At 37.4% G+C, this 22,713-nt stretch overlaps 1 protein-coding gene and 1 long non-coding RNA gene across 3 annotated transcripts in view; one reads left to right on the top strand and one right to left on the bottom strand.

Moving 5' to 3' along the window:
* MYH11 (myosin heavy chain 11) overlaps nucleotides 1-22,713 on the bottom strand; it is a 55,970-nt gene that overhangs the window by 13,889 nt on the left and 19,368 nt on the right. For both annotated transcript variants that reach the window (XM_031606668.2, XM_031606669.2), the window contains exons 5-24: nucleotides 16,832-16,934; nucleotides 12,963-13,055; nucleotides 12,146-12,209; nucleotides 10,147-10,245; nucleotides 9,231-9,374; nucleotides 7,867-7,962; nucleotides 7,381-7,499; nucleotides 7,068-7,220; nucleotides 6,448-6,621; nucleotides 6,084-6,257; nucleotides 5,477-5,591; nucleotides 4,474-4,667; nucleotides 4,187-4,308; nucleotides 4,002-4,071; nucleotides 3,705-3,865; nucleotides 2,744-2,852; nucleotides 1,858-1,989; nucleotides 1,367-1,573; nucleotides 864-1,001; nucleotides 149-272 (exon numbers count right to left, since the gene is read on the bottom strand). In XM_031606668.2, coding sequence (XP_031462528.1) covers nucleotides 149-272; nucleotides 864-1,001; nucleotides 1,367-1,573; nucleotides 1,858-1,989; nucleotides 2,744-2,852; nucleotides 3,705-3,865; nucleotides 4,002-4,071; nucleotides 4,187-4,308; nucleotides 4,474-4,667; nucleotides 5,477-5,591; nucleotides 6,084-6,257; nucleotides 6,448-6,621; nucleotides 7,068-7,220; nucleotides 7,381-7,499; nucleotides 7,867-7,962; nucleotides 9,231-9,374; nucleotides 10,147-10,245; nucleotides 12,146-12,209; nucleotides 12,963-13,055; nucleotides 16,832-16,934 — 2,591 coding nt within the window. The remainder of the gene's footprint in view (nucleotides 1-148; nucleotides 273-863; nucleotides 1,002-1,366; nucleotides 1,574-1,857; nucleotides 1,990-2,743; nucleotides 2,853-3,704; nucleotides 3,866-4,001; nucleotides 4,072-4,186; nucleotides 4,309-4,473; nucleotides 4,668-5,476; nucleotides 5,592-6,083; nucleotides 6,258-6,447; nucleotides 6,622-7,067; nucleotides 7,221-7,380; nucleotides 7,500-7,866; nucleotides 7,963-9,230; nucleotides 9,375-10,146; nucleotides 10,246-12,145; nucleotides 12,210-12,962; nucleotides 13,056-16,831; nucleotides 16,935-22,713) is intronic.
* The window catches only part of LOC116237478 (uncharacterized), a 43,173-nt gene that overhangs the window by 12,463 nt on the left and 7,997 nt on the right, over nucleotides 1-22,713 (top strand). The window contains exons 3-4 of the long non-coding RNA XR_004168737.2: nucleotides 9,249-9,396; nucleotides 16,109-16,277. This is a non-coding gene — a long non-coding RNA (uncharacterized LOC116237478). The remainder of the gene's footprint in view (nucleotides 1-9,248; nucleotides 9,397-16,108; nucleotides 16,278-22,713) is intronic.

Here is a 22,713-nt window from a genome sequence, read left to right as displayed (position 1 = left end):
TTTCAGTGATTGTCATTCACAAAATGGTTTCAGCATATGAAAGTGGATAACACGTAGTTTTTAGAAGTTCGCTCCAGGTTTTATTGTTGTTTATTTTTTATATGTACCAAAGCAAATATCTGACATAAAGCATCTTTGTTCATATTACCTTCCAGTTCTGAAATCATAGATTCATGTTTGTTCTTCAGCTTTGTAAGATTTTTGGCTTTTTCTTCTTCTTCTGCAAGATTTGTTGTTAGGTCACTTACTCTTTCCTCAAGGAGTTTTCTTTCCTGAAAAAGAGTAAAATAGTTTTGTTAACAAAAGTGTCTGTCATCAGACATCATGAAGCATCTCTGTACCAAATAAAAAATGTCCAGTATACTGTCTTTGGATGTTCTGAGATTGTAGCAGTATGTTTCAATTTGTTGAGTACAGAGGCAGTATTGAAATTTCCCATGTTCTCTAATCTGCTGTTATTAGAATCTTACACTCACTTTGGCTGGCAAGTGAAGAGCATAATTCAGAGGAGTATTCCCTTCAAGAACTATGTGAATACATGTTTACTTCCAATTTTAATCATGAAGTTTGGTTGAAAAGCTAAGACGTTCCAATGACTGTGCTTGACTACTGTGGGGATTTCCTTTAAGATACTGTGACCGCAGGGGACCTCAATACTAGTATTTTTCACAATTCTGAATTGTTCAAGAAAGCATGGGAAAATTATCAGAAACTTGTTCAATACAGGCTGGGCTGATGGTCTGGTGAATGTCTACCCATGAAACCCAAAATCAGAAATATACCTTTTCCTCTTCTAGCTGAAGAGATTTTCTCTCATCCTGCACTATTTTCGCAAAGTAAGAAAATGGGCCCACAATGTTTACCTTTGTTAGCTTGTTATTCTGATCTTCCATTATAAGAATATCATCTTCCATTTTCTTTATCTTGCCATCTGCTGTAACTTTTTCAAGTTGCAGTTTCTGTCTCGCAGCTTCTTCTTCTTCCAGCTGTTCCTCCAGGTCCTTTGAAGGGAAAAAGAAATCATGAATTCTGGAAATAAAATACAATTTAAATTACAGGAAATGCATAATGTTTGTCAGTCTATGTGGGGTAATTAGAGAGTTGGTTGTTTTTACTAAGAAGTAGACCATCTGTAATACTTTTTGACTTTTTACAGAAAATAATTTAAAATTGGGGTGGGGAAGATGATGTATAAAGAATTCTGGACGAAACAGCATAAATCTGTTTGTTACTACTTCAGTGGCATTAACCACATTCTATTAAGGGCTGCATAGCAAGGTCTTTCATTGGCAAGCTTCAGGTCCTATCACCTGCTGTTCTCTGAGATACAGGTTACTCTGTCTGTTTGTTGCTTGTGCTTCCTTACCAGCATTTGTTGTTGCATCTTTTTCTTTTCTGCCTGCAACTGTTGGCTGCGTTCCTCCTCTTCCTCAATTCTGGCCTCCATCTCATGCAGAATCTCTTCCAGCTCTTGCTTCTTCGCAGCTAAACGGACTCTCATCTCTTCAGCTTCAGCATACAGTTCAGTTTCTGCCTGAAGTTTCTCCTGAAGGAGATTCTTCTCTTCACAAAGCTATGGAGATAAAATGTATAGATAGTTAAAATTTAGATTGCAAGTTGTCCCCACAGTGTCTTTCTACTAGTCATAATATACACATAGGTATCTGTACCATAACTCTTTCTGCAGATACTAGGCTTCTGTGGTAGTTACTGGGTGTTTGCACTGAACTTTTGTTCTGGACCATTGCTATGAATATATTCATAAGTGCCAGGAAAACAGGCCACTTTATCCTAATAGCTTCTGGAAATGGCAAGAGATTGGCTAATATTTCGGAGAGGCTTAGATCTGTCAGTCACCTGGGTGTGTTTCTGCTCCAGCTCCTTCAGTTCAGCCTCTGCTTTCTGTTGTCTTTCCTTAGTTCTTTGCAACTCTTCATCCTTGGCCTGCATTTCTTCCTCTTGGCGGGTGACCTGTAGTAGTGGTTTCACCTGAAAGCAAAAAGAAAATTAAGAATCATACCAGCAACTTATTTTACTGAATACAGCACTTAATGGTGTCAGGATGACTGGTGCTGGTGGTAGCACTACCTGTATCCGTTCAGGTAGTGGGCAAATAATGTCTAACCATATTTGGTGTAAACATCTTTAAATCAGCAAGCCCTGGCAGTATTCATAACCATTTCTGCATAAATTCTTGAAGTCTTGTGAGCACCTCTACCTCCAATAGTATCACTTGCTGAAACACTAGAAGGCTGGTTTTGTGCACTGAGAATGTACAGAGGCTATAAGTACTGTATAGAAAGCCATTCTTGAAGAAGGAAAAAAAACAAAACAACCAAGCCTCAAACACTTACGTTGTTTGAGTGGCTAGTAGGAACTTAGGGAGCTCCTGATTCCACACAGACACATTACTGTATGTTTCACAAAATTCTGGTTTTTGTTCTAATTGTCAACCTGCGTGAAATTATTTCACTTTGGGCAACTAAAATAGTTATTTAAGACATACTAAATCTTACATAGACCTTTGCTTAATTAGTTTTTCATCCCAAGATAAAACTAACTTTAAAGTTAATAGTGTTAAAAGAATATCCAGTGTGTCTTTTATTCCAAACTTCTGTGAAGCTAATGAAGCTCTTGCTGTCGTCTGTGATGAACTGAGCAGGGAGTGTGCCTGACATGACTTGTTGTCTTGTGCAGTCCATTACTTTTGTAAAGCTGAGATTCACAGACAGCAGTTACTCACTTTGGTGAACAGTCTCCACCATTGCCAGTTCCTCAGCTTCAGGTAAGCAGCACAATTTCTTTGGATAACCTTCATTGCAGTCAGCTGTTGCTGTCTCTTGGCAAAGGCCCTATGATAAGAAACACAAAGCAAATTTGTTTAGTCTGAGAATACAAATTGTAAGGCAAACATATTAAGCAAAGAAGCCATGGCATGAGACTGCTGATTTGAGAAATCTGCACAAATTCTTTTGTCACTTAAATAGTGCCTCTGCGTTCTCAAGAAAAAGTGATAGCTCTGTTTAGATTTCCAGTATTTTATTTAGTCTTTAGTGGGTTTTTTGGTTTGTTTGTTTCTGTTTGTGCTCAGTAGATATGCATACTTTCTGGTTTGTGCCAACAGTTCTGGATATGAAATATATGGGCATTGAGAGTACACACTGGTTATCTTTATTGAAACCTATTATGTTTAAATTTATTTGATCATCAATTTTGAAACCTTGGTAGTGTGCAGAAAAAGGCTGTTAATAGTTCAGTGATGTGTATTAACTGAGATTGTGCCAAGTGACTCCAGTGCTTCATGCTCTAACTGTGTAAGAAATTATGTCTTGTTTTATAAATGCCAGTGGTACTGCTATTTGTATTGTAACAGTGCAAAAGATTCCATTTGTAGGCTATAATGCACCTTGTCTTATTAGTAGAAATATGTTTAAATGATGGGTCATTGCCTAGAATGCTTCCTGTATGGAGAGTTTAAGCCTCACAATGTAATTGTTTCTTGCTATACTAGTAAGCTACTTCTGGGCAAGAAGTGAGTTCTTTTAGGTAAACGCTGAAACACAAGTTGAATTCTAAAGCAATACTAGCAAAAATAGCTAATAATAAAACGTCTGAATATCTTCAGTTTGTTATTCAGAGAACTAAAGGCTACTGCAGATAACCCACTGACAAAGATATTTTTTTTTGTTAGTACATATTCTTACTTTCTGGCCAGGTAGCCTCGGCACTGAGCCTGGAAGGCAATAATGACGTCTGTGATCTTCAGGTCTCTCTCTTCTTCCAGATGTGCCAGAACACCAGTTCTGAAGAAGATTTTACTCTGTCCAATTCTGTACAAGTTGGGATCAAGTTCCAGTGCTTTGATCTGGAGGAAAACAGGGATATTTGTTAATTACAGTGCTGAAGTTTAGAGTATTAAAAATTATTCTTTTCATTCCCAACAGTTTTTATATGAGAGATATAGATCTGATTATCAATAGGATCAAAGTTGTTTTCCTTACCATCAGTATGCAAGCCTGCTTCCCATCCATGAATCCTTTAGGAATAGCATTTGCAGCAAGAATTTCGTATCTGCCAGAAGACACAGATGTTAGAGAGGTGGAAAAATGTCAGATTATTTTGTACAGGCAAACATGCATGCAAGCCCTTTTAAACCCTACGTTAGGACTGAGCAAGGGATTCCTACCGCTGACGGAATTCCTGGAAGACAATCCTGTTGGGGAACCCTTGCCGGCAGATACGAATACCTTCCAAGACACCATTGCAGCGCAACTGCTCCAGCACTAAATGGGCATCAAGTTTGCCAGCCTGAAAAGGAAACAAAAAGTATTTTTAGCACAGTAGAAATTTGCAAAGATGTTACCAGCACATATCTATGTCTGAAGACACATCTTTCAGTTCTGCAGTGTGCTGATGCAGTGAACAGCATGAATAGTGTGCCAAGAGTCTGAAAATTGATCGTCTGATATTTACCCTTTTTTCATGATTTGGAATGATGCAACGGACAAAGTTGGGATTGGTATTCCTTAAGGTGGTCATCAGTTTGGTCAGCTGCTCCTTATAGAGTTGGCCCACAGTACGGAACATGCCTTTTTTGGTTTTTGAAGAGCTAGGCAGTGAACTTTCAGTCATCTTGGCCATCTGGTCTAGACCAACAATACGATCCACTGCAATATAAAAGAATATGTGAATGGGACTGCTTATATAAATTCTTTCACCTCGCATTACACTTTTCACTGCCATTGCTAAAGTGCACCTTCCAAAAGAGGACCAAAATACTTTTGATGCAATTGAAGCATGCTAATGAAAGCATTACAGGATATTTCTAGGTAAATAGTCTACTTATGTCTAACTCAAAAATAAGGATTTTTGTTAAGTAGTGGAAGAATGGAACAATTGAATGCACAGCACGTGTTTTATGGCTGCTCTACAAAGGACAGTCCTGCAAAGTATCCCTACTAGTAGGTTGTGTTACAATGTGTGACAACCATTAAATATGTGTAGTGTAGTATGTGTCTTAAAGGTCCATGGAAAATTTTTAAACAAATGCAGTGTTTTCTATACATACAGTTATTCTTCTGGTGTTATTTGAGATAAAACTTTGCTGAAGAGAATTGTAATAGAATTTTTGGGAGAGGAGCATGTCAGTTAAGGACTGCACATGGTCTTTCATAACAGCAGTGACAGTGTATTAAATGAGCTGTCTGATATATTCCATAACATTGTAGTAGCATAACTAATATTTTTTATTGCGTGGCTGAATAATATTAAGTAAGGAAATGGTTAAGTACTACTAAAACAATCTAATATGCTTTTCATAACTATTTAGAAAAGAGTACTCTTGTCTCTTAGGTCAATCTCTTCCACTCATCATATTCATGCTTGTTTCCCACTCATAAGGGAGTGTTGACAGAACAGTTCTAGTACAAGTTTCTCTCTTTAAACTACATTAATGGTTTAGAGTTGTGATTCATACCATCTTTCCAAAGGTCTGCCACAAATTTGTCTGAAGACTGGTTTAGCAGAGAAGTCACATTGTCGTTTAATGGATCCATATTCTTTGTCAGCCAGGCGCTGGCATTGTAGGTAACCTACAGAAAACAACGCTGGGTCAAAAATCTGTTTTGCCAGAATTATGGCACAGCCAAGAACACAGGGCACTGTTCTAACATAAAATAATTTGAAGAATAGTAAGATTTGAAAAACTTTCTATAGTTGAGAGCTGAGTTAAATACTTGTTCTTGCATGAACTTCCTTCCATCTAAAGAGATTTTTTTTGCAAACATACCCATGGCAGAGGAACCATTATGCCTTTAAAAATCTGTTTGCTAGAGAGGAACCCAAATTACTTGAATATTCAAAACCGCAGTGCTGGTTATTTTTGTTTTCATCTGAGCTTAGCACAACCATGAATGTTGTGCAAATCTTATTCCCCATCTTTTGTAGTTGAAGCCCTTAATATATACATTATATAACTAAAGCCATCCCTATCAATAGGAGAACAAGATTGATTCATTGTTGGTCAAACAGTAAAAAAAAAACCCAAAGTTCTATAAGTCAAAGTAGCTCAGTTTCTCTCATACCTTTCCTGCATAGTGCAGTATGCAGAACTCAGTTTTATCCTTGAGTTGTTTGGACTTCTGGAATTTGGGATGGTTGCCTTGTTCTTGAATTAGTTTTTCCACAAAGGAAGTGTCAGTGGCTTTGGGGAACCAGCACTCTTCATCCAGCAGAGCTAGGACACCTGGGGGGTTGGTCTGCAATGAGAAATACCAGATCAGTATCACCAAAGCTGGAGACAATGAAAGAACACCACCTTCTTTTTTCTTTGTTACTAATCCTCCCAGGCAACAACAATCTGAGATATCTTAAATGCTTCTCATATTGATACATAATGGACCCTGATGAAACCTACATAGTATCCCATCTATACAGATATAAACTTACCGGTCTTTCAATTAGCTCAATGCAAGGTTGCAGGTCAAGGCCAAAGTCAATGAAATTCCATTCAATGCCCTCACGTTGATATTCCTCTTGCTCCAATATAAACATTGTGTGGTTGAAAAGCTGCTGAAGTTTCTCATTAGTGTAATTGATGCACAGCTGCTCAAAGGAATTGATCTGTGAGGAGGACAAAATAATTGAATTTCTGATGTTAGAAAGATACCTGAAAGAGGCAACTTAATGTCAAGATAAAAATTTCTACATTCTATTTTTTTTAAAGATTATTGTAATTGAAAGGATCCATATTTTTCTAATTTTAGGCTTTGCAAATGTACAGTAGGATCACATGTAGTAAATCTCAAAACTGGGACCTGTCCAATAAACCATAAAGACCAGACGTTGGTTCTAAACACAGAGTCCCCCAGTAGCCCAGCAGTGATGCTGCCAGTTCCCAGCCCTTCCAAGCAGCATAGTCCTGTGGGTTGTCTTGGCCATGTGCTGCTCTCCAGCTTGAGAGAATCGAATTGTTTATGTGGCTCTGAATTTAGATATTTGTTATCTTGCATTCCAAACTACAGCATGACAACAACAAGTTTAACTAATTTGTGTCCCACAGCACATACCTCAAAAATCTCAAATCCAGCAATATCAAGGATCCCCAAGAAAGAAGCTCCCTGTCGTTTAGTTTTATCAAGAGCTTTGTTCACACGAGTTAGAATCCAACGGAAAAGACGTTCAAATTTTGCTTTGGCCAAAGCCTCTACGGCAAAGTCAGCCTGAAAGAGAGAAAATTCTAAGTGAAAGAAGAAATCCAATTAACTGCTAATTTAAGTAAGGATAACACAGAGAAAGAAAACAGATACCCTTTAGATGTGATGTAAGAAAGAAAAGAAGAAAGGGAAAATAACTCGAGCAGAGCAGACTGCAAGTAGGTACCTGCTCTTTGGTCTGAGCTTTCTGAACAACATCTCGTCCTACTTTGATCCTTGGGGTTAGAATAGATCTTGTGAAATCAGTCACATTAATCCCCATCAGGTGACAGACTTTTTGAGCAGCTAGAATAAAAAAGTGATATTGTATTTCAGATTGAATTTTCTCTTAGTGTGAATACAAGCAAATCAACAATTACGTAATGTAAATTATCTCCCTTAAAAGCTCCTCTGTTGTACACGCAAGAGATGCCACTTGCTGTAAAAGTATTATTCATGATACAACCAAGGAATTCACTGATCATCAATTTATGGATGCAAGATTACCAAAAAAGGTAATGAATATTGAACTGATTCTAAGTATGGCATAACTTTTAAGACCTGTGAAGCATATGCACATTCACAGTTTAAAATCTTGATGAAGAGTGCTTTCTCAGCTGCTATTTTATTGCTTTCTTAATGTTAACAAACTTTTTAAAGTGACAAATCATACCAGTATTGTCAGGCATAGAAGCTTGATCAGTGTTTCTCTCCTTCTTGAAGACAATATTGCCCAGCTGCAGGACAGACGAAACAACCCTCAATATAGCTGTAAGATAAGCAGACAGTATAAATGAGGAATGGAATGGACACATTTTGAAAACTTAATTCTCTGTAATAATGAAAGTTCATTGCGTGGCCTTTGGTAGTCTATACTTCCATGGAAAGATCTAGATTTGCTATAAAAGACAGCTATAAACTGCAATAGTTTGAGAGCTTGCAAAAGAGCAGCTCAAATAAGCAATGCAATTGAGTAAATGGGCCACTAAGGGAACACCAGCATCTGCAAAATGTGCTGCATCCCCAGGTAGACCTCCAAATCTTGGGAATTCATCTCCACTCTGAGTGGCCTATGCTTGGTCATTTCAGAATCTGTGTCTATGTCTTCAAAATCAGACATATCTATGAGTTACCAACAGCTTTAAGAACAAGTGGCAATTTCAAAGCTCTGGCTGTGCAGGAATATGTGGCTGTTCATTCACACAAACAAATAGTGTACAAGTATTCACAGGATTAGTGCAAGTACAAAACAGTAATTGATTAACATTTCACTATTAAAATGTAGATAGATTTCATGCCTTTTTACCTCAGGTAGTAAAATCTGCTGCTGTGTTACAGATGATATCATATTAATCTAGGGAGGTCATTTCGTTCATTTGGCAGACTCATACAGGAGAATAATACTGTCCTAATGGGCTTGTATTTTAAATCATGAAATGAAAGGGGTTCAGACAGCAATACAACTCCTTTTGATGTCACGGATAGTGCTGCTATCAACACCAATGCATGTGTTCTAGCTGCAGAACGAAGCAGTTTTTGTCAGTACCACAATCTAACTTTACCAACACAGATTTGTACTACTGTCCTGCAAGGCAAAGCATTTTTTTTTCTTAGCACCCTCGGGCACTGATGCAGACGGGAGAGGTAACAGAAATCAGCTCTGGCTGACAAAGCTGCTCGAAGGCTCGAGGGATGCTGTGACACAGTTTCTGCCACCAGGTGGCACTTGAGGCATGGCGGCTGCAGCCATGTCAATGTATGCTGGTGGGCACCAGACAAAACCCTACACTCTCCCCGGAACTGTGAGGGGTAAATGGTGGTTGTTTGTTCATGTTTATTTTCCTTTTCTCTGGAACAGTGGACAAAAGTATGAGTTATTTCAGAGAATCACAGAATTTGAGGCTGATCCACTTATTTAAAAATTATGTGAAGTAAGATTCTACATTCATATGCTTATTTTGCAAAGTGCAAACTGCAGTGCATTTGGATCTGTATATATTATTACTTGCAAAATACAATCTTGCTAACAGTTCTCACCTATCTGTTCCTCCTCAGTAAAGCCCATAATTTTCATGGCTTCCAAGGTCTCCTGGAACATCTCATCATCTTGTTGAGCAGGAATAGGAACATGACCATTAGATAGAAAGGTATAGTTGTTGAAGCCTTCCAGCAGCAGATCATCTAAAAGACAAAGAAGAAAAGTGTAAGTGTGTCAGCTTAATGACATAAATATTACATTTACTTCTGTATGTAACCTAGTCAAAATTCTCTCTCTCTTCTTGGCCCACTAGACCTGCACATTCATAGGGAATAATAATAAGAATGGAACCAGGTAACAACAAAAGGGGTCCAAACCTTAAAACATTAAGCTCCATACAATGGCCATCAACAGATTCTTAGCATAAATATCAGGGAAAATGTAGAGTTATCTATTGCTTTATACATTCTTTCAGTCATGTAGGGAAAGATGTTGTACATAAGCCATGATGTTCCAATAGATGTTATATTGAATTCCTATTTTTTCATCCACTTACACGTTTCACCACGACATTATGAAACTGTGAGTTTCACAGTGTAAACATGAGCTGTGAGAAAGATATTCTCTCGATTGGGAAACTGCTAGCCAATAATTATATTTGGAACCCCCGTTTTTTTGTTTGTATGTGTGTGTGTGTGTGTAAAAAATAATACACAACTCCTCCTCGTTCATCTTGATATCATTCAAGATGAATTAGTTTATATCTCCTGTCAATTGAAAAATAACAATAAACTGTAAACCACCTGGCTTAAACAGACACACAAGTTGAAACTTTTTTACTTCTATGGCTGAAGAGCTGTTTATTTATCAAAAGAATTGAATAACATTCTCTTTAAGATATTAAGATAAATCACATAGGTAAGCAATTCCTCATGCTGTTCAATGAGATGTAAGAATCATTAGCAAGTAACTTACTTCTCATTTGTTCAGAAGCTCCAGCAATCAAATAGTAAAAGATATGAAATGTTCGCTCATCTTTAGCCTGACGAATAGCACGGGATTTTTCAAGCAAATCTGTTTGTCAAGTATGTTAAAACAAACAAACAAACAAACATATTCAGGTCCTTCCATAATTGTGCTTTCAGTCTCAGAACCATTAATAGCATTGCTTAAATTTTTTGCCATGAGCTTATCTAACATGAATTTGGTTCTAATTTTGTGTCGAGATCACTAGTACTGGGTTTAATTATCACCATGAGAAGTAGATGAATTTCCTACCTCTTACTGTATGATAAAAGCTGATAATCATGATAGTAAGCTCTGCAATAGTCATAAATGCTTCTAAAGTTAAACACATAACAATGGTATTCATAACAACATTCACTTCACTTCCACAATTTCACAAATGTGATTCTTTCATCATAGGGTGGGGCTGCTAAAATTTTTTTGGAGGCCAGTATTGTAGCTATAGAAACAATAAAAGCAAACTTTATTTATTGTCTGCTTTCATGACTAAAATACTAAAAATGCAGTTGGCAGCAGTGTTAAGTATTTTGACATCAGTGGCTGATTTACACTTTAAATGATATAATGCTATAGATAAAAATTCAGATAAGACCTGAAAAAATAAAGGCCATTTTTGCTCTGGGTCACTTCTCAAAATAAGTGCAGAAAGCTAAACTGTTTGTTGTTTGGTGTTACATTCAACAGATAAGGTCCTTCTTTTAGCTGTATGTTTATTTCTCCTCATTTATTGGAGCAAGCAGCTGCTCTTTGCAAAGATGAGCAATGCAGCACTGAGGAATTTAGCTACATCCCCATTTATACGCTATCTCATAAACATAACTCAGGCAAGAAGCATCAGTACTTGCCAAGTAAAGTCAATCTAAGTTGAATTTCTCTGAAATACTTTATTTCTGGAAAAAACCCACATCAAAGCTACCGATATATAGCTCTAGGTATGTCACTTGAATGACCAGGTCAATATTTAGTTCCCAGAGCAGACAAGTTCTCTGAAAATATCTACTGCTTGATGCCATCTGGGACATCAGCACCAGCAAAATATTTGTTTCACTTCAGTTATGCAAGTTCCCAGATTAGTAATTTCTGACCATGGTGATTTAACAAAACATGCAAAGATCAAGGCAGGTTCAGGGTAAACTGTCCTTCAGTTTGACAAAAGGAGAGCAACTACAGAGCATCCAAAGACTGTTCTTCTGGCTGCACCATGTTATTTGCTTTTTCTGTCTCTTTTATTTTTCCTACTATCAAGTTATTAGTGGAGTAGGGAAAAGTATATTACTTTTACTAAGATGGCCATTTATCCTGCAGACATAAACTGTTAAGCTGTATTATCACATGGAATTCTCCCTCAGCAGGTTATTCTCTGTACTTTTTATTGGAATCTATCTATCCCAGTGCAGCATACATAATTTTTGCAGGAATGCCAAACCTGGGCTTGAGAAATGGGAAACATCCTGGATAAACTGTAGTGATAATGCCACATTCTCAGTCTTTTTTTTTTCTTTTTTTTTTTTTCCTCTTCCCCCCGAAAGATTCTGTAACAGCACTGATGAGAAAGAGGAAAGTTTCAAATCTTTTTTATATTTGGAAACCTAGATGACAGGGAACTGGATTGACCCATGCAGGATTGCAATGTGAAACAAAACAACTGCATAGATCTCAAGATCTATCATGCAACCTCAACCACAAATCTGTCTCATCCTCTTTCTGAAGCTGTATGTGAAGAATAGCATGCTTTCCTATAGATGAGAAAAGAGATCTGAAAATGTAAGCATAAGAGTAAGACAAACTGAGAATTTGGTACCAGCATAAATGGAACCACTTCCCTCCATCTTTGTTTATACCAGCCTGAGCGATATTTGCCTTTCTTAGACATGCAGTGGAGCTTGTTTATCTTTCTTCCTTCTGCTAACCCTAGCTAGCTTCCAGTGCTGTTCACAGAAAAGGATACAAGTCTCTATGTTTGCTCCGACAATGTAGCCTGTCACATCAAAGTTGATGCGGATAAATTTGCCCTGTGAAGGAAAAGAAGACCGAGGTTGGGCTGTTCTTTTAGGTTATGTTGGGTTTTACAACATTAGTGTGTAGGCTGTTCAGTGGGACATGTGCATCATCCTCTTAAGAGTAACATGCTCGATTTCCTCCTGCGAGGACAACCAGGCTGAAATGAACTCTGACATGGTCAGTGTGGGAGTAGCATTAGATCTGAGGGATCCCTCTGCAGAGAGTCAGCAGAGGTAGGAGTGAAGGGCCTGCAGGGAAAATGAACATCTGCCAGCGCTCCCAACAAAAAGTAGCATCAAAGTTACAGCTCCCATCTACTGTAACTCTAATGTGAATCCATGTGAGATGCTTTTTCTCTTGTAGTCTTTCATTTAAGTCATTAACAACTCTTGCTAAATAACAGGAATACCTTTCAACAAGATGCATACTCAACAGTGGTGCAAAGAAAAAGGAAGTACAGATTTTCTATTCAAATTTCTAGAGGATGATTTGTCCTGGAACAGTAGTTGACTTTGGAAGGCCACACACAGACCAGTAAACTGTGAGAGTACAATGGTGCTGTCAAGTCTGAGATTGATTTTTAGTCCTGTTAAAGGCCAAATTCCTATTTCAGAAAGAAATTCTAAACAATAATTCAAAGGGATTGGTTTAGAGGAGCTTTTTAGAGACAAGTACTGAAGGTAAGAGGGTGACTCTTTGTACACTGATTTAAAGAATGGTGTACCTCCCCACAGTGTAGACCCGAATGGATTTCTCCTACTTACAAATCTGGAGGAGTTGTCATTCTTCACAGTTTTGGCATTTCCAAAAGCTTCAAGAATAGGATTTGCCTGCAGAAGCTGTTTTTCCAGCTCACCCTAAAATTCATTCAGACTCAGTTAACCCTGAACTTCATAATTAGTTATTTAAAAACAGTACATGTACACTGGAGAAAAATGTGGAGAAAGATAATTTAAGCCTCTAACTTTTTTTGTTGAAGACTGCACTGCTTGTGGATTTGTTTTCATTCCCTGTTAATCTTTGTGTTTATATATTTGTGCAGTCAAGTGCTGTCCTGTATACATGACCCTTTTCCAGCCCTGTTGCCTGTGGCAGATCAAAGTCTGTTAATCTGTTTAGCATCATGACTGGTCTTTCTTAATAAGAGGGTCATTCAATGACAAATTATATATATATCTATATTTAGTTTAATGTCATTTTTAAAGAGATTTTCTTAAAGGAACCTCTAGCATATCTTTTTCAAGTTAGTTTATCGAGATCCTTTGCTAGCAAATGACGATGTAATTAGAATAACTTGCCGAGAATCATTTTAATGTAATGCAGCACAAAGCTACAAAGCAGATTTCACCAAGTCTATTAATAACGATCCATGCAAGGCTATTTAGGTTAAAAATGGAAATGCATTGATTTATTTCAAACTAAGATAATGAATTCTCATGCAAACACACAAACCTTTTATTATGTTGTTAATTGTGCTTGGTAATTGCTCGTGGAAACACATCATGCAATGAAATGAGCATGCATTTATTACTCCTATTTCTAAACAAACCAATGAAGCTGAAAAAGTCTTTGCTTACTAAGATGGTTTGACAGGTTTTTTTTTTAACTTTTCATTTAGCTCTGTGCTATGAAATTACTTTCACATTTGCTTCTTCTCACCATATTTGTGGACTACTTTACAGGAGCATGCCCCATTTTAAATAACTCATGCTGAATAACAGCAGAAAAAAGTCCTTGACAGATAATATGATACCATTTAAATCATTCTAATATAAAAATGAGTCAATATTTAAGTTGAATCCAGAAGCAACAATTTGGAAAATGACATTTCTTCCCAATTAGGGTGCAAAACTGGTAACCATCTAAATGCCATTTCTGAATTTCTTGTAATTTATATGGGAATTATGAGAGTTACCTCAAAAATATAACAAAAAAAACAAGAGTTTCTTAACAAATGGCTAAACTTATCTAAAATGACAGAAGAATGAGGACCTTCCCAAGAGTACAGATGTTTGGAGAGCTAGGGCATCAAGAAAGTCCACTGAACTCCATGGAGTTGTTTGGGTCAGCAATGAATTTAGTTTTTTTTCAGAGAGCTTGTCAGATGAATAATAAATAAAACTAAGGGGCATCACTTTGTCATAGCTGGTCTGAGAACCAGCAATCAGAATGGGGAAAAAGGATAATGCAAAAAATTGCCTGGCACACAAACGAACAGTATTATGCCAGCAAACCTGCCTATATTCCCAAAGTACTGATATGCTGGATGGCACACCACAATGCAGGAGGGCCCACGAGGGCCTGTTACAAACTGCCATAACATACCTGCAGACACACGCTGCAGTGGGAACTGCTCTGTTACACATTACAGCAGCAAGCTAGGAGCATGCTAACCTTTGCGGATGTGAACAGTCCTCAACAGTTACATGAAAATGTAAAATTGAAAGCAATATCAAATGGAAAGCATGCAGCCAAACAAATCAATCAACACCGTGAGTTTTAGGAATTATTTCACAACAGTCCTAGAAAGTTCAACCTGAAGTATGGAAAACATTTAGATATTTTCATTCAGAAATCACATTGCTCAATTTCAGGCTGAGTGACTCTTTCAGGATCGTGGGAAATTTCATTCAAACTATGGCAATTTAAACACACACATATAGAAGAGAGTGATATTTGAGAGATGACCCTGCCTGTGTCAGACCTCATTCTTCATCATGGGGCCTGACACAGTTAGGGTTGATTTGTGAGAGCATTTGGCGCTATTGTTGCTTTTCATCATATCATACAACATATTTCAACAAAATCTCTCTTAAATTTTTTGAGGTGCAACAATAGCATGCAGATCTACACTCAGTGCCTTAAACACACATCAAACAGTCTAAGTTACTCACGTAAGAAAAAGATGGACCTTGCTGTATTGAATAATGTGGTATAAAACAAGTGTCAGTATCATTTCCATTACACAGACATTTTTATCGTTTTTCCTGTATTAAAATAACCAATACACAGTTTCCATGCAAATAAACCAGAAAAAAACAAAGAAAAACAATCTATTGCAGACATACCAAGAGTACAAATACAAGTTGTGTACTGGAGTATTTTAACTGAATTAAAAAAAAAAAAAAAGACCTGAACCAAAGAGATGGGATTTGGATTCAGTCCCAGGTCAGTCTCCCAGGACCAGGCAGGGACAGATATTTTTATGGTAAATCCCCAGCTCTTCTCTGGTGCACTGCAGGCATTTTGCTATTGATTATTTTTTTAATGACTGAAATTGCAGTGTCAGTAGCCCCAGGCACTGAATTACTACTTGTCAACACATTATAGAACAATTTAGACTTTCTCTCAACCTTCATCTGGTGGATATTTGCCTTCGCGCCTGTCTTGGAGCCAGTTTAGTCCTGAGACTCATGTAATTCCCTAGAGGAGTGAGCTGCAACTACAGCTACATACTCAGTAGGAATGGCCCTGAAACCACAAGTTCATTTCCCCCAACCACTGAGAAAGACTCAGTTGGATGAAATAAGTTTTTTTTTTCATAAACATTCAACAAAGGAAAACTATGCCTTTAATACTGGACTGTTTCCAACAACTTGAATCACAGATTTCTAGAAAGTACTGCCCCAAAGGGACATCTACTTCTTCCCCTTCCCTGAAGTACAACAATTACTCATGGTGGAAGAGGCCAGGCAGTGCTTTGGAGTTTTCTATATGTAGGTATATAGCACAGACAAGACCCAGCACAGGTGTGGTTGTGAGGTTTTTACTTTGTTTTGCACTATGCTACTAATTCCTTATTTTTCACTCAGACTTACACTTGGGACACACTGACAGTTCTCCCTTAATGAATCTCTTTTTGTCATAAAAGTAAATTGCTATTTATTTATTTAATTATTTATTTCCTCAGGAGTATTTGGGTAGCATAAAAAGGGCTGGAAATGATTAGGACCTGGAGTTACATCAATGAAAACAGCAAAGACAGGCGAGAACTTCAGCCACACCAGTATCTCAGAGAACTGCATCAACAAAAGTTAATATTACAGTTCAGAGCAAAATGATGAACTTTAATCACCAAGGTAAGGTTATTACAAATTTTGAAGAAAGTACTTTATTTAAAATCTGCCTTCCAAAATTTTTCTGTGTCAAAGGAACAAAAAGAAGTAATAGGATATATTCTGGAACTCTTTGCTACTTTGCAAGAAAATATGCCTGCTAACAAAAGTGATCAATACTTTAGGAGTTTAAAAGTTGTTACACATTTTTTCTGTTACAGTAGAATAATGCTTTAGTTAAAAGCTTTTCCAAACTTCTTATTTTCCAGGGGCCAAGGGTAGACAAAGGACCCAAGCCCATGCAGAATTTAAGTCTTTCATGTTATGATATAAATAGGTGCTATGCGTATAGAAAGCTATGAATATTTCTCTTCTAACAAAGTACATTCTGATTTGATGCCTAAGAGGATGTCAAACAAAAGATTTTTTTTTCCATAAACACAGAGCTGTGACCTAATTGTGTACTCTTAATATGTCGACTATTTGGCAAGCTGCAGACGTTGAATTGCTGTTAGCAATAAGCTCAGTATAGTCCCAATAGTCAAAAAGGAGAGTTGAATACAGAAGAGCTCACTCACAGTGATGCTGGTGTCCTTTTTGCCCTTATGTGATGAAGCAACAACGGCCAGGTACTGAATGACCTTTTTGGTGTTCTCTGTCTTGCCAGCGCCAGATTCACCTCTGAGGGGAAAGAAAGTAACACAAAGAAAGCTAGGTAATTGGTGAACTCCTTCTGCCATATGATGTATGTCATGTATAAAAACAAGACTGGAATCTGCCTGGCTCTGTAAATATCCCAGAACATGGTCTCTCTAAATCCACCTGACTTTAGCATGCAAAGAACGCAGTATCAGAGATGTATCTCTGTCCCATTCGTGTTTTGACTGGACACTGGGCCATTTAAGGCAATTGTAAAACATTTTTTATGGCAGTGCCTGAACATTCATGAGAATTGAGGCTGACAGGGAGTCTGCTCATACTTAAAGAACAACAACAACAAAAAACATTAACTATAATGTGGTACAAGAATAAGAAAAGCAATCAACAAGAATACAATAGTTTTCTCTATGGAAATTCTGGAATTAAAGCAAGTTATATTAATGCTGGAGAATAAGGGGATTATACTGCCTTATCTGACCTCCATGTTCAAACTGTCTATGAATTCAATGGGACCAGAGCTGGCACTGCTGGAGGCATCCCTGCTAACAGGGCAGCAGGGACATCTCTGACCATATGGGAACATTTCTGACTAGCAGAACTGCTATCCTGGCTGTGCTCTATCTCTTGGGAAGCAGGAATGCACCTTCCAGAAGACTTCCATGGTTAAATTTATTTACATCTTCCAAGTCTTCTCATAAAATAAAATGCTAGTTTTCAAAGTACAGGAACAAGGACCCAGATTTACAGTCTTTACTCAGAAGTAAGAGCATTTCCAGCCTACACTTCCCTCTTTGTCACATTTTATCATCTCAGTTCTGCTAGATACCTTTGACTCTGATGATGATATGGACTAGAATGTTTTTATATTGTCCTGTATCAGCAGTCAAAAAGGGCATGAAAGTGGGTGTGAATGTAGTAATTTAGCTCTTTTGACTCTATCAAACTAGTGGTGTGAGGACAACAGTCTACATGGAAGTCAGACCTCTGTGCCTTTGGATTTAAATTAAAATGAATTTAAAAATAAAAAGAACAATACATATAAAAGTCCCACAGATATTTGTCAGCTCTTTTGAAACTGAATCTGTTTAGCTTGATCCACTGCAGTTGTGCTTCTTTTCCTAATTAGGAAATAGAGGAGTTAATTTTTCCTACTAAGGGACTAGTGAAAAATGGACATTAAAACATATGAGTAAATGCTGGGAAGAACTTTTAAATTGTGGTGACATCGATTAAACCTTAGGAAGCCAGAAACAATTTCTGTCTGATGCACATCACGATGAGGAACGTTTGGAGTTTTAACCAGAAATAATTGAGTTGGTTCCTTTTCACAAGACCTGGGTTAATTTGCACAGTTTAGAGGTTGGATCCATCCCTGCCCTGGATTTCAATGCTAAAATATTTCCATGTTTTATTGATAAAAATTAAGTGTTCTGGGAACAATTCCAAACCAAGCACACCAATTTGAAGACATATGCGTACAAAGTTTTCAAATAAATCTACCTTGCATCTCTGATACTTTGGAAAAAAATAAAAGCATTCTTCAAACAAACTCTAGGCTTTGAACTATTCTATTTTATTAAAGGTTATTTGTAGTTCATCACTACAAGAATTGCATTTCCTTTCTCCCAGGGCAATAGTGCCCATCATTTGGCTTTTCCCTGAATGCCTGTGAGTATTACCATATAAGGCATCATTTTACTTGTAATTATCCTACCATACTGTAATGCTTTAGTTACTTAACATTTTGTTCTGTGCTTGCTTTCCTTAACTCTTTGCTCCTGCACAGCTTTCTATTTTCTACAGCTATTCTTTTTGAGCTTTTAAATTCCTTTTGAAGTGGACAATAACAAATCCTTCAACATGAAATGGAAATGTTTCAACATGAAATGGAAAACAGACACGATCTCACAGCAATAAGGATGAAAAAAAAAAAAAGTAATGAAGTATCGTGTTCATAACTGATGAATACTTGTAATTTTTCAACACATCAAATCACTTTTAAATGTCCCTGGCAATACACAAGTCTGATAAACAAGTACTCATTAAACAACAAGGATGCAGCAAAGCTGTATGACAAGGTCTAGACTTCATCTCAGTGATAGAGTACCATGTGTTTGAAGAGTAATTAATTAAGAGGAATAGCTGAATTAGGTTCAGTGCCTTTAAACATAAAGAAGCTTACAAGGAGAAATATCTGGGAGGAGGAGAGCATGTGACTCCATTGATTTCATAGGTGAATTAAACTTTTCCCAGAACTATTGAGCTGCAGCAGAACTGGTCATGCTGCTTTTTTTTCTCAGCATCTTTCTTGAAGTACCATCGTTTCTAGGATGGCAGAAGCAAGTTTTATTGTCAGGTGGTATGAAGAATCCCATCTGTTTTAAATCTGCATGCTCTCTTTAGTCTCAATGATTCAATTGTTAAAGAAAGGCCTGATTCTTGCAAGGATTGTGATTGCAGCATGGCCATACACACAATGGGGTTCCTCCCAGGAGGCATCTTCTGGTTGTCTGTGTTCCTCAATCTGTAGCCCAAATCATGTTCCAAGTGAGGAGTGCACTATACAAAGTCTATTACCTCTATCCTAATCATTTTGGGGAGCAGACAGATCACTTGTTTAACTGAAGTATCTCAAATCATTCTTATTGCTGCCATACTTAGAAGCAGCGCATTTATTGCCAGTGCACTTCTTTTCACCCAGCTCAGGTGGGCAATGCAAAAACAAAGAGAGGAAAATGTTGCACAGCTGTGATAGTCCAACAGTAGTACTTAATACATATTTTCATCCTAAGAAAATACATTTCATCTGCCTTGTTTTCCCAGAGTAAAAAGATATACTAGGCTTATAAGTTTGCTACGCTAAAAAAAAAACAACCATGAAACAATGCTCTCTCATTGTGTGACGTATTTTAAATTTATTCCTCCTTCATTTCTTGCCAGGCTTTTTTTTTTCCTTTTCTTTTTTTTTTTTTTCCTGTTTTGTTTTGTTTTGTTTAGTAACTCAGTAATGGATTTGAAGGACATAAGCACACTTACATAGTGCTACTCAATCCTCCGCAACTCCATTGCCTTCAGCTTGAATGAAAATTATCTCAGTTTGAATAGGTTTCCAAATTAGCACAAGGTGAGAGTGGGAAGCTGACCGCATTGGTGTGGGGTAAACCTGGGGTGTAGCTAGGACTGCTGCATGTTTGGGGAAAGAATAGTTAAAAAACTGGACTTTTTGTTGAAAACTTGAAAGCTTTCTATATTAATATTATGATATAAGACTTAGCTTAATTCCACTTTTGGAAACATCTAAAAAGTAACAGCAGGATTTATTTCCAGCATCTGTTTCAGCAAGCAATGAACCACAAAAATTGACCATTCACACATCCCTTAATCTGGCTACTCTGGCACTGCGGGAAGCCTTTGTGAACACAGCAGTCAATGAGGTGCTCCAAATCACATTAGGGCTTGGCAGGCTTCATCCTCCAGTATGAGATGTGCAAAGATAATGAAAATCTTTGTCCTAGACCAGCTGAATCCCCAAAGAGACCTCGCTCAGAAGCCAGCCCACCGATCCCACTAAGTTTATTTACAAAAAAATCCCAAGAGACTGAGCTGGTTCGGCACCAAGCTCCACCCCAGCTACACAAGATAACCACACGGGAGAGGAGCCAGACAGCATTGCTTCCAGCTCCAGCCTTTGAGATTTAGTGTGCTGGGAAAGAAAAGAGTTTAGCTCTCTTGCAGAGGAGGCTTTGCTTAACAAGACTTTGCAATTTGGAAGATGTCTTGGGTGACTGCTTCTTGACATTTATCACAAGAGAAAGTAGGTGGAGGTAATGAAGCCAAGTGAGGCTCTGGAGAGTTTGCCCCAAAAGGGAGGGTAAAGGGTGGTCACTGCCTCACCCAAAATTTTGCCTGTGGCTGTCCCAAATTAAGTGCAAACACTACCCTGCTCTGTACATTTTGACAGAAGCTAATCAATCTAAATGTATGCATTAAAAAAAAGTAGATGAGCTCTTGGCAGCATCCCCAACTATTTCTATATGAATTCTTATAGCTACATTTTTCACAATTTAAGTACCAGGCCTTGGAAAGTTTGAGTCTATACCTATTGAAAGAAAAGATCCCAGGTGATCAATGCCATGAGTTCTTCAGTTCTTGTTCTGTATTTTAGGCAAAAATATAATTCCTTAGAATTTTTAGTAATTATAAAATACTGTGAATTGACTGAAATGAGAGCTGCCCAGCTGAAAGCCAAGTGAACTTTCTTGTTTCTGTACAGACAAATAACATAGGAAAAATTACTAGTAGTTAAAGCTGTGTATACTGATTTTAGCTTAAATAATCTTGATTTAAAAAACCAGTGAGAGGAATTTTTCAAGCTATGGGTCATGATGCCAATCCAACATGCAGCAGCTATTCTAAACAAGATTGTTTTCCAGATGGGAAGACATTTCATTCTCTCTATTTTATGTTTTAGTGGTGTGAAATGCTTTATGTTTTCAGCTCCCCGGTGAAGAAAAAAAAAGTATTCATATTCAATAAATTTTGTAGCCATCAGAAGTGAAAAAAAAGAAATGAAAAACAAAAAAAGAAATGAAAGAAGTGAAAAAAAAAGATTTTTAATAAGCAAAAAGGAATTGAGTTGCAAAAGAAATTTCATGAAAATAAAATAAATCTTAATATTCCAAGATTAAAAGATCAGAAGTGTTACTGATACAATAATAAAGTAAGGTGCAGGAATAGAAGGACGAAATGCACAATTTAAATTAGTCTCCATTACCATGACATGTTTCATCCTGGGCAGAAAGTGATGGTCAATTTTTATTTAATCACTGCATTGATTTTTAGATCAGTTTTGGTTTTCATGCATATTTGGACAGATTCGTGACTGATATACTTGCATGTAATTGAAATCTGTTTATGAAAGAGGTCAGAGCTATGCTAGTCTTTGTGGTACAGTGTAATCTCTACTTCTTACTCGATGAATTTGTTCCAGCCAGCAATGGCACTCACCAGTACCTGCTTGGCATTGTTTTCTAAAAACAGCCAGTAGCTACATTTTTATGGATAACCTCCCAAAACCAGTTCAGTTTGCAACTATGACATGTATTTGCAATCTGCGTCTGACTACAGCATCACTGTATAATCCTGCTATCAATACTATGCATGCCATCTTCTGCAAACAATTATTTGTTTTTACATGAATTGAATATTACCTTTTTTCAGGATAACTGGAAGATGTGTAATACAACAAACATAAAATTAAGTCAAAAATGTCTTCAATAGCACTGAAGTAAATAAAACCAACTGATAAGCCATAGAGGAATGTGGTTGTTGTCATAGCTGAAGGTTACATAGAAGATCCCCATCCAATTAAACAGCCTGAGTGCTTTGCAAAAATTGGTAGGGATGATAAGCCAAGGAGATGTTGGGGAGTAGCATGTCACACACAGCAAAATTTATTGCAATAAAATCACCATCTGACCCATGGTACACGAATTGCCCCCACAACATCTGGCATTGATGGCAGGTCAGAACTCAAAGAGCAGAACATCAGCAAGCCAGGACTCAGAAAAATCAAGGCTTTTAGAATAGGGCTGGCTTAATTGTTTTGCTATTGCCTAAAGCAATTACATAAAGACTGCAGAAAGGTTCATGTAGTGCACTGTGCACTTAGCCAACGCTCCATGGCTTTGCACACAGGCTTCCAGGTGGGCTGTGCCAGCATGGAAGTGCCAAGCCTTGGCTGCTGTAGCTACACAATATGCAAACAACCCAAAATAACATGAACAGAAAAGATCAATTT

Source organism: Phasianus colchicus, chromosome 16 (assembly GCF_987193195.1).
Source record: "Phasianus colchicus chromosome 16, bPhaCol1.hap1.1, whole genome shotgun sequence".
NCBI classification, from domain to species: Eukaryota; Metazoa; Chordata; class Aves; order Galliformes; family Phasianidae; genus Phasianus; species Phasianus colchicus.
Note: the sequence above shows the minus strand (reverse complement) of the source record. Positions and strands in the feature narration are given on the sequence as shown.